We start from the raw sequence: 11,938 nt of genomic DNA, 5'->3' as shown, positions 1-11,938 counted from the left end.
CGGACCCCCGCTCAGACAGAATTTCACATTGGTCCCAGGCCCCTACGCACCCGCCGGGCGCCGGCACTGCTGCCTCATGCAAATACCCTCCGTGGCATTTCGCACTGCACGGAGGGGTTGCCTGTACGGCCTGCTGTTGCACACCTTCCACCTCCTTCCTCTTGCCTGCCGTCTGGAGACGCCTTGGCGTGCTTCATTGCCGTCTGGCGGCGGAGGTCCCTGCTGGGGTCCCTCTATAGAGGCGTCATCCCCATAAAACTTGGGGACCTGGGGTGGAGGGTGCTGCACATGGCAGTGCCGTACAACTATCGGATTCACCACTTCGCGGCTCTGCCAGAGACCTGCTCCTTTTGCGGCCTGGTGGAGACCGTGGAGCACGTTTATGTTGACTGTCCCAGGCTGCACTCCCTCTTTGATTTCTTGACAACGTTGTTGTTGAGGTTCTGTTTGCACTTCAGCCCCACGCTCCTGATCTATGGACATTCGGTGCGGCGAGGGGCGGGGAAGGCAGAGGACGTCCTTGTGAACCTGCTCCTGGGCCTGGCCAAACTAGCCATTTATCGGTCCAGGCAGCGGGCGAGCGAGGGGGTCGTCCAGCCCGACTGTCTGCCCCTCTTCCGTGGCCTTGTTCGCGGCCGGCTGTCCCTGGAGAGGGAGCATGCGGTGTCCACGGGCACACTGGAAGATTTCCGTGCTCGGTGGGCACTGCAGGGGTTGGATTGCCTTATCTATCCGATTTTCACACTCTAATTTGACGGGTTTTAGATAAGTTTCTGATCCCTTTCTTGTTCCATTTGGGTTGTGCTCCACTCGTTGTTTTAGCAGCACTCCCTTCTTTTGTTTTATCCATTATTTACTTTATGTTCTTTTGCTTAGTTCTTTTCACACCCAGCATCATGCTAAGGCAGATGCTGGCTTAATCCTGCACATGAACATAAATGTGCAGGTCTCAAAACTCACAAAAAAACCGAACATCAACTAAAGTAGTGAAGCCCCAAAACAGCTTCAGTGAAACCTCCCGGCCGAGCCCAGCATCGGCACTGCGCATGCTTCAGCTCACCATGCCCAGGGAGTGGTTGACGGCAGCTCTTGTCCAATAGGAAGAGAGGGGCTGGACTGGAGGATCGAACGGAGTGGCTTGTCCTCCAACCAATCGGAGTGAGTGGGGGGCGGGGCTGGGCCCCGGTGTCTCCCACGTGATTGGAGCATGCGCAGTGCCGATGACAGTTGACGATTCAGGCAGTAGGATTGAAATACTCCGCTGGTCATATCTCGCCCGCTGAGGTATGAGGGAGGGATGGAGCCGGTGGATGGGTCGGGAGGTTTCATAAACACTCTGTGTGGGCCCCAATCCCCGAATACGAAGCTCGGATCCGACAGTTGAACCGGCGAACGCTGCTCTGGCTTTTCCCCGAGACAGGCCCCGATGGCCGGGCGCATGCGTAGGGAGCGAGAGGCCTGGCTTTGCTCCGCCTCCCATTCACTCTGATTGGCTGGAGGACCAGCCGCTGTCGGTCAGTCCTCCAGCCCCGCCCCCTGGGCTGGAGCAAACCTTTCAGAATCATCCCACAGACAGAAGTCTTCCAACACCAGGTTAAAGGTTTGTTTCAAATCAATGACACTGCTCCTTCCTCAGGTGAATAAAGAGGTATGTTCTATAAACATATATATAGACAAAGTCAAAGATGCAAGACAAGGCTTTGAATGTGAGCATTTGCAGGTAATTAAGTCTTTACAGATCCAGAGACGGGTATATCCTAGTTTGTGGACTATTAGAATAAATGTACATTTCTATAAAACCTTGCACTGCCACTGGACCTTCTGAAGTCTTTTAGAGACAATGGAGTACTTTTGAAACATATTCACTGTTGTAATATAAGATGCTGTAAGTATGCATGTTGGATTGGATTTGTTTATTGTCACGTGTACTGAGGTACAGTAAAAAGTATTTTTCTGCAAGCAGCCAACAGATCATTAAGTACATGGAAGAAAAGGGAATAAAAGAAAATACATAAGAGGACAACACAAGGTATACAATGTAACTACATAAACACCGGCATCGTATGAAGCATACATGGTGTTGTGTTAATGAGGTCAGTCCATAAGAGTGTCATTTAGGAGTCTGGTAACAGGCCCGGGTTACCGGCCGCCATCTTTACAGAGGACAAGGTGCTGCAGAATGCATGTGCTGCGAGCCTGGACCGGATGCCAACTCTCCAGGATTGACTGACTGGAGTCTCCAGGATTTTATTTTATTCGGAGTCACTGGCTGGGCCAACATTTATTGCGCATCCCTGATTTTCCTTGAACTGAGTGGCTTTCTAGACCATCTCGGAGGGCATTTAAAGAGTCAACCACATTGTTGTGGTTTGGAATCGTGTCGGCTAGACCAGGTAAGGATGGAAATTTTGTTTTCCATTCATTCATGGCAGTGTTCTTCAAACTTTTATTCCGGGGATCCATTTTTACCAACTGGCCAACCTTCGGGCCCCAACCCAACCGATATTCGCGCTGCACACCAGCCGGCCTTCGTGATGCACGCCGGCCGACCTGCACGACCCACCATTTTCTCTTACCTTATTTGCTGCTGACAAAAATGGAGGAAATGGTTTTGGGTCCCTTTGGCCCTCGTACACGTTCCTCCAATGGAACCTGTTGAATGAAGGTGAAGCCTTCCTATGTCGGAAAATATGGAGTCTCCATCTGTCCAAAGTTCTGCATGTTTTTTCTGTAAATTTTTACCAAATAAATCCCCCCTGAACCTGTTTTTAAAAAATGAAATGAATAAAAACCACTCCAGAACTTGTAAAAGAAAAAGTTGCAACGGTTTTTAAAAAAATAGACGCAGCACTGCGCATGCATGCCCGTTTATCGGCACGCATGCGTATTCTGCGAGCATGTAAAAACATCAGCCGCATTGCGCATGCACGCACGATGATCAGGCACGCATGTGCAATGCAGCCGATTTTTTTTTTTACATGTTCGCAGAATATGCATGCGCGCCGGTCATCGTGCGCGCATGCGCAGTGCACCAACTTTTTTTAACAGGTTTACGGCCCCTTGCAGCCGGCATTATTCAAAGCCGGCTGCTGCACAGGAATTTGCGCGATCGGGAGCGTCGCGGTCAACGGCTACATGACCCTTCCGACATACGCCCGCGACCCCCCCCCCCCCCTGTGGGTTGCACCCCCGACTTTGAAGAACACTGATTCACGGGATGTTGGTGTCGCTGGCTGGGCCAGCATTTATTACCCTTCCTAATTGCCTTTAAACTGAGTGCATCTCAGACAGCACTTTAAGAGTCAACAAGCTGACTGTGGATCTGGAGTCACATGTAGGCCGGACCAGGTAAGGATAGAAGATTTCCTTCACTGAAGGACATCAGTGAATCAGATGGGTTTTTACAGCAATTGACAATCGTTTCAGGGTCTTCAGTAGACTTTAATGAATTCAAATGTGACCTTCTTGGCAAGATTCATGTCTGGAAAATCATTAGAACAGTAAAGAAGATTTTAATGTAATTTTCTTTGACCATTTCTCTTCAGTGGATATAAAAATATTGAAAAAGGGATAAAGGTTGATTGGCTGACAGTCAGTCACAGTCCTGTAAGGTAATGAGTCCTTTTGCTTCCCAATTGGCCGAGGAAGGCAGTGTGTCACAAGGATGGATGTGTTGACTGATTAAAGGCTGGAGGATGGGGGCAGGTCATGTGATCAAATCTCCAGGAATACATTTGATCAAAGTTGGTGAGGAGAGAATGTTGTGAATTTCTATCCTAAGCTGACAGTGAGGTTTCTGCAAATTTACAGGATAATGGAAGTGGAGGTTGAACAGACGGGAAACGCAAACCAAATGTTACATCGCGATCTGACAGAGTCACTCGATTCATCAGAACCTGAATATCAGCAGCATCTGGGTGTGGAAGGTAAAAGGTTTGTCTGTTCTGTTTGTGAGGGAAGATTTCAGGTCTCAGTGTGACTGGAAAAGCCCCGAGATTCACAAATCCTGGTTAGACCAAACCTGGAGAACTGTGTTCAGTTCTGGGCAACAAACCTGAGGAAGGATAGAATGGTCTCGGAGGGAGTGTAGCACAGATTTACCTGAGTGATATCTGAACCCCCGGGGTTATATTAGACATGATGGCACAGAGAATGGCATTTGGCCCATTGAATCCATGCTAGCTCTTTGGAGCAATCCCGTGAGTCCCATTCTCCTGCTCTATCCCTGTTTTCTTTTGAAATCAAATGATTCATTGTGTCTATTTTCAAACTCCCTCATAGGCAGCAAGTTTCAGGTAATTGCTGCTCGCTGTGTAAAAACATATCTCATATCACCTCATATCTCCTGTACCTTTTACATACAAACTAGGATCAGGCCACTCGGCCCCTCGAGACTGCTCAGCATTCAAAAATATTGTGGCTGATCTCATTCTAACCTCAACTCCATATTCCTGCCTACCCCTGATAACCTTTCACCCCCTTGCTCATCACGCTCTGCCTTAAAACTATTCAAGGACTCTGCATCCGCTGCCTTTTAAGGGCGCGAGTTCCAAAGTCTTATAACCCGCAAGAGAATAAAAAATCCTAATTTCCATCTTGAATGGGCGACTCCTTATTTTGCCACAGTGACCCCCGTGTCCCAGATTCTCCCACAAGAAGAAACATCCTCTCCACATCCACCCTGTCAAAACCCTTCAGGGTCTTATATTGTTCAATCCAGGTTTTACCCAAAACTTTAAATCTGTGTCCCGACTGCTTGTACGATCAGTGAATGGAAACAGAGTTTCTTTGTCCACCCGATGGAAATCTGGCATAATCTTGTGGACCTGAATCAAATCTCCCCTCAACCTCCTTTGCTGGAACCATTCTGGTAAATCTCCTCTGCACCTTCTCCAAGAACCTTCACATCCTTCCTGAAGAGTGGTGACCAGAGCTGTATAAAGATTCATAGAATAGAATTAGAACGATAGAATTCCAACAGTGCAGAAGGAGGCCATTCGGCCCATCGGGTCTACACCGATTCTCTGAAAGGGCACCCTGCCTAGGCCCACACCTCTACCCTGTCCCTGTAACCCCATAGCCCCACCTAACCTGCACATCCCTGGACATTAAGGGGGAATTTATCAAGGCCAATCCACCTAACGTTCTCTTCTTTGGATTGTTGGATGAAACCTGAGCACCGGGTGGAAACCCACGTAGACACGGGGAGAAAGTGCAAACTCCACACAGTCACCAAGGCCAGAATTGAACACGGGTCCCTGGCGCTGCGAGGCAGCAGTGCTAATCACTGTGCCACCAGAAGCATAGTTTCAGTATCAATATTACTCTTGATGAAGCTCAGATCGAATTTGCTTTGCTAACTACTCTGTTAATATAGAACATAGAACATAGAACAGTACAGCACAGAACAGGCCCTTCGGCCCTCGATGTTGTGCCGAACAATGATCAACCCACGTAACCCGTATACCCGTAACCCAACAATCCCCCCATTAACCTTGCACTACGGGCAATTTAGCATGGCCAATCCACCTAACCCGCACATCTTTGGACTGTGGGAGGAAACCGGAGCACCCGGAGGAAACCCACGCGCACACGGGGAGGACGTGCAGACTCCACACAGACAGTGACCCAGCCGGGAATCGAACCTGGGACCCTGGAGCTGTGAAGCATTGATGCTAACCACCATGCTACCGTGAGGCCCATCTATGCTACCGTGAGGCCCATATGTCTTGTAGATATACAAAATCCACCTTCGCCTCTTTCTCTCTCCTCCCAAAGAGGCCAGTTGGGTTTTATAACAATCCAGCTGTTTTCATGGTCACTTTTTCCTAGTGCCGGCCCCACAAGTGACCAGATGCATTCAGCTCAATTTCACAACCTGCCTTTGTGTTTTTGTGGGGTCTCTCTCATTCCCTATTTTCTGTTTTTAAATCAGTTTCACAGGGTGTTCGAAGGGGAGGATTCAAAGTCCGGAAACTCAAACCAAACATCACATCAGGATCTGACAGAGTCCTCAATTTATCATCCCCTGAATATCAGCGGATTTTGAACATGGAAGGAAAAAGCATTGTTCACAGTGGGGAGAAACCGTACATGATTTGTTTGTGTGGACGAGGATTCGCTCTATCAGACCTCACAAGCCACAAATGCAGTCACACCGAGGAGAAACCGTGGAAATGTGCGGACTGTGGGAAAGGAATCACTTCCCCCTCCAAGCTGGAAACTCATCAATGCAGTCACACTGGGGAGAGACCCTTCACCTGCTCCAAGTGTGGGAAGGGATTTTCTTTTTCAACCCACCTGCTGAGTCACCAGCGAGTTCACACTGATGAGAGACCGTTTCATTGTCCAGACTGCGGGATGTGCTGTAAAAGTTCTGGGGAACTGATTCGCCATCAACGTGTTCACACTGATGAGAGACCGTTTAGGTGCTCTCCCTGTGGGACTGGGTTCAGACAATCATCTGACCTCACTGTGCATCAGCAAAGTCACACTGGGCAGAGGCCATTCACCTGCTCAGAGTGTGGGAAGAGATTCACTCGATCATCTGACTTGCAGAGGCACCAGCGAATTCACACTGGGGAGAGGCCATTCAGCTGCTCCAAGTGTGAGAAAAGATTCTTGCGATCATCTGACCTGGAGAAGCACCAACGAATTCACTCTGCGGAGAGAACATTCAGCTGCTCCAAGTGTGGGGAAGGATTCACCCAGTCATCCGACCTGCTAAGTCACCAGCGAATTCACACTGATGAAAGACCGTTTCAATGTCCAGACTGCGGGAAGAGCTATAAGAGTTCTGGGGAACTGATGCATCATCAACATGTTCACACTGATGAGAGACCGTTTAGGTGCTCTCATTATGGGACTGGTTTCAGGCGATCATCTCACCTCACTGTGTACATCAACGAATTCACACCGGGGAGAGGCCATTCACCTGCTCCCAGTGTGGGAAGCGATTCACTGAGTCATCCGCCATGCAGAAGCACCAGCGAGTTCACACTGGGGAGAGACCGTTCATCTGCTCCAATTGTGGGAAGGGATTCGGCACTTCATCCCACCTCCTGAGACACCAACAGTGCCACAAATAACTGCAGTAATTGAATTTTGCTGTTACTCACAGTCAGGACTGAACCATGTTCATTTGGGTCTCTTTCTGCTCATTTACAGGGGCTAATATTCTGGCTAAAAGTCAAAAAAATTAGATTTGTGTTAAATGCGCACTGTTGAAACTTTTTAATATCTCTGACACAAGTTAGCTCCTTTTGAAGTACTCTCGCTCTCCCCTGTCTTTTCCATCCTCACCTCCAACAAGATGTGAGGGGCTTGTGGAGCTTCTTTGTGTCTGAGATTGAGTGAATCCGATCAGCTGCCTCTGCTGCTTCCCTCCCTTCCACGTGCCCACTGGACCAAACTGTCTCTAAATTTCATCCTTTCCCGAGCCCTGAACCCACATCTTTCTCTAGTTCCTCTCCCATCTCCCCTCGTGCCCTCTCAGAGCTCATCTTGTCCATGAGACCCAGCTCCTGCTCCATCGATCCTATTCCCACTGAGCTACTGATCAGCCAACTGCCCTGTGTCCATGGATATTGTCAACATTTCTGTCCCTTCAGGTACTGTCCCTCTGTCCTTCAAATCTGCCATCATCACCCCCTCTATAAAACAAACTCTTGACCCTGCCATCATTACAAATTACTGACCCATCTTCAACCTCCCTCTCCTCTCCAAACTCTTTGAACATGTTGTCACCTCCCAAATCCTTGCCCATCTTTCCCAGAACTCCTATGTTTGAATCCCTTCAATCAGATCTCTGCCCTGTCACAGTAATGAAATACAAGAGACAAACAGAATCTTACCTGGAGAGAAAGACAGACAATTTGGGAACTTAGATCCAACACAGAAATGTTAATAAGACCAGAAGACAAGGGTAGCAGCACAGTCATTATCGAGAGACAACAGTACCTGCTGGAGACGGACAGACAACTAAACAACATAAATCACAACACCAAGCTCCCTCGATCAATCTACCCGAGACAGGAAGGAGAATTGGAGACAGACTGGAAGAACTCAAATATTCCAGACACATTAACCAAAAACAACAGCTGGAACCAAGGGAGTTGTACCGGCTCCCTAAAATACCCAAACACATGGACAGGACCAGGGAAATACCACCAGACAGACCCATTGGATCAGAGTGACTGAGAAATCCTGCAGATTCATAGAATTTACAGTGCAGATGGAGGCCATTCGGCCCATCGAGCCTGCACCAGCCCTCGGAAAGAGCACCCTACTTAAGCTCATGACTCCACCCTATCCCCATAACCCAGTAACTCCACCTAACATTTTTTGGACAGTGAGGGGCAATTTAGCATAGCCAATCCACCAAACCTACACAGCTTTGAGCGGTGGGAGAAAACTGGAGCACCCGGAGGGAACCCACGCACACATGCGGGGAATGTGCAAACGCCACATGGTTACCCTGGAATTGAACCCAGGTCGCTGGAGCTGTGAGGAAGCAGTGCTAACCACTGCCACCATGTTACACCTGTGGCGGGAGAAACAGATTTGGAAACACTTTGTGGATCCACAAACCCTTCACCATCAGTATCAGCTCCCTGGTTTGCAGCTGCGGAGCTTCTTCCTCCCTCCCGGGAACAGGCCCAGATTAACGGGCACCATCCTGCTTCACACACTGGAGGGTGGTTCACATCACAGGATGGGGGATAATAAATAAGAGCTGACACTTTGCACTCAAATCAATGAGGACTATGATCTCTGACAAGGAAGGAAACCCTGGCAGGTGGGCGGGGAGGATTCACAAACACCCGCTGGAGGCCCCAAACCCCCAATAAGACCCATTGATTTTATTGTCAGTCTGTAGACAGGAGCTGGAGAACTGAACCCAGGCAGAGGAGAGGGAGGGAGAAAACTGGGAGTGGAGGAAAGAAATGGTGCAGATGGGTTTGGATTTCAGCCCAGGGAGGAGGGAGAGTGTGTGGGACGAGGATTTACAGCTTTGGGGGAATGGAGAGGAAAAAATGTTCCCGAGAAACTAGAATTGTCTGTTCAGAATTTATATCATTCACTGACAGTGATGATGTTTGTAAATTCCTTTTACAGGATATTAGAAAGGAGGATTTACAGATGTGAGACTGAAACCAAACATCATCTGACAGTCACTCAATTCATCAGGACCTGAAAATCCTCAGACTTTGAATGTTGAAGGAGAAACGTTTGTCTCTTCTGTCTGTGAGAAACACTTTTAAACATCAGTGAGACTGGAAAGATATCGAGACAAACACACCCGAGCGAGAGCGTTCCAGTGAACTGACCAGTTACACAGCCTGCAGAAACATTACGACATTCACAGCGAGGAGAAACTGTACACATGTCCTGCGTGTGTGGAGAAGACTTCAACGAATCATCCAAGTTGGAGAGACACAAGGACACTGGCATCATGGAGAAACCATGGAAATGTGAAGACTGTGGGAAAGGATTCAGTTATCCTTCCCTGCTGGAAAACCATCGACGCATTCAAACTGGGGAGAGGCTGTTCACCTGCTCTGTGTGTGGGGGGGGATTCATTCAGTCATCTGGCCTTTGGTCTCACCAGCGGATTCACACTGAGGAAAAGCTATTCATCTGCATCTCCTGTGGAAAGTGGTTCAGGCATTCTTCAGCACTCACTGTACATCAACGCACTCACACTGGGGAGAAGCCGTTTGGCTGCTCCGAGTGTGGGAAGGGATTCACTCAGTCATTTCACCTGCTGTCACACCAGCGTGTTCATAGAGGTGAGAGGCCGTTCACCTGCTCTGTGTGTGGGAAGGGATTCACTGGATCATCCCACTTGCTGTCACACCAGCGAGTTCACATTAAGGAGAAACCATTCAGCTGCACTTCCTGTGGAAAGAGTTTCAGACAGGCATCCTCCCTCATTGTACACCAGCGGCTCCATACTACGGAAAGACCGTTTACTTGCTTTGTGTGTGGGAAAGGATTCACAGTTTTACCCACCCTTCTGAGACACCAACGAATTCACACTGAAGAGAAACCATTCAGCTGCACCTCCTGTGGAATGAGTTTCAGGCAGTCATCCAACCTCACTGCTCACCAACGCACTCACACTGGAGAGAGACCGTTCACATGCTCCGTGTGTGGGAAGGGATTCAATCGGTCGTCCAACCTCACTGCTCACCATCGCACTCACACTGGGGAGAAACCGTTTACCTGCTCAGTGTGTGGGAAGGGATTCGCAAAGTCTTTCAACTTGCTGGCACACCAACGCACTCACACTAAGAAACCATTCAATTGCTGTGTGTGTGGGAAGGGATTCACTCAGTCACGATGCCTCCAGAAACATCAGCAAGTTCATCAATGACTGCAGGGGTTGGATTCTGCTGTTGTTGCTGTTGTTTAGTTTTGATCATCTGACAATATTTTCTGCTGATGTTAACCCCATAACTGCTGAATCTTAATAAGCTGAAAATTGCATGTATTTTTGGGGCTACAGTGTCTATTGTTAAAAGCACCATCTGTGATATTTCCCCTTAATCCAGGAATTCTCAGCAGAAACATGTTTAGAATAAATTTCTGAACTTTTGCTTCAATTCTGGATCAATCTTTGGTGCATAATCTACAATTCAGTATCTGAAAGATCTGACTGCAGGGCTTAAAATATATATTTTTCAATGACTCTTCTTGAGATTTTCTCGCGAGATGCTCAATGAAATGAAAATCGCTTTTTCTCACAAGTAGGCTTCAAATGAAGTTACTGTGAAAAGCCCCTAGTCGCCACATAGTGGCGCCTGTTCGGCGAGGCTGGTACGGGAATTGAACCGTGCTGCTTGGCCAGCCGTGGTCTGTTTTAAAAGCCAGCGATTTATCCCTGTGTGCCAATCTGATTTTCAGGAGTTAAATTTAGGTTTCCAGGATCTCCTTTTCCACTCTGACACCTTTATTAAGTGATGTAGTCACGTAATCACATTACCGTCTGTATTTGTGTTGAGTATTTTTTGAGTTTACTTATTTTTGTGGATAAGATAGCACAAATACCAAAGACTGTGTACATATTAAATCTTTTAAATTGGAATCTGTAAATAAGATGTTTTTGTTAATTTATTTAAAAAGGAAAACCCCCTTACTCCATTTCCAAAATGAGAATTCGAACTATTTGACTCAAGGTAACTGAACAGGTGCCGAGTGTTTATTGGATCAGACGGTGGAGCAGGAAAAACTCACCCGATTCTGATCTTCATTGTGTGGATTTACATTCAAAACCCATCGATAACCTCACTACACCCATTGAGATCAGCTACTCTTCCTTTGGATGCTCTCATGATAGAACTTTTGTGGTCCTTTTGAGGATGAAATCATGCTTCACACCTGGTTCTGAAAAACTATCACTCTGAGTGTAAGGTATTCTTGGGATAAAACATAGTTCTACATCTTGTCACCTAACACAAATTCATATCGTCACCTGAGTCCCAGATTTAAATGTGATTGTCCAGTCCAGAAAACATATAGAAATTGACCCCGTTAAATCTGATTCAACAAGCTACAAGAGATAGTTTGTGTTGTTCACAATGATGACAGTATCAACCTTCTCCCTAACCTAGCCTAACCCTTCTGCTGACCAGGGAGACTCCTTGTTCAGATGGTGACATTTCCTGTCTGCCCAGTTAGAGAATCATAGAATTTACAGTGCAGAAGGGAGACCATTTGGTCCATTGCGTCTGTACTGGCCCTTGGAAAGAGCACTCTACTTAAGCCCACACTTCCACCCCATCCCAGTAACCCCACCTACCCTTTTTTTGGACACTAAGGGCAATTTATCATGGCCGTTCCACCTAACCTCTACATCTTTGGACTGTGGGAGGAAACCAGAGCACCCAGAGGAAACCCGCGCAGACACGGGGGAACGTGCAAACTCCGCACAGAC

The 11,938-nt window shown here is 47.8% G+C and overlaps 1 protein-coding gene across 5 annotated transcripts; it reads left to right on the top strand.

Moving 5' to 3' along the window:
- Nucleotides 1-1,191: 1,191 nt before the first annotated feature.
- Nucleotides 1,192-11,089, top strand: LOC119959317 (zinc finger protein 239-like). 5 transcript variants are annotated; one of them, XM_038787627.1, is made up of 3 exons: nucleotides 1,192-1,284; nucleotides 3,811-3,926; nucleotides 9,118-11,089. In XM_038787627.1, exon 3 carries the CDS (start codon nucleotides 9,386-9,388, stop codon nucleotides 10,376-10,378), a length of 993 nt encoding a protein of 330 aa, XP_038643555.1. In that variant the 5' UTR covers nucleotides 1,192-1,284; nucleotides 3,811-3,926; nucleotides 9,118-9,385; the 3' UTR covers nucleotides 10,379-11,089. The 5 variants fall into 5 exon arrangements, with proteins under 5 accessions (XP_038643555.1, XP_038643558.1, XP_038643556.1 ...); XM_038787630.1 differs by having other exon boundaries at nucleotides 3,811-3,933; XM_038787628.1 differs by lacking the exon at nucleotides 1,192-1,284 and adding an exon at nucleotides 1,303-1,600.
- Nucleotides 11,090-11,938: the final 849 nt, after the last annotated feature.

Source organism: Scyliorhinus canicula, unplaced genomic scaffold (assembly GCF_902713615.1).
Source record: "Scyliorhinus canicula unplaced genomic scaffold, sScyCan1.1, whole genome shotgun sequence".
In the NCBI taxonomy this organism is placed as follows: Eukaryota; Metazoa; Chordata; class Chondrichthyes; order Carcharhiniformes; family Scyliorhinidae; genus Scyliorhinus; species Scyliorhinus canicula.
Note: the sequence above shows the minus strand (reverse complement) of the source record. Positions and strands in the feature narration are given on the sequence as shown.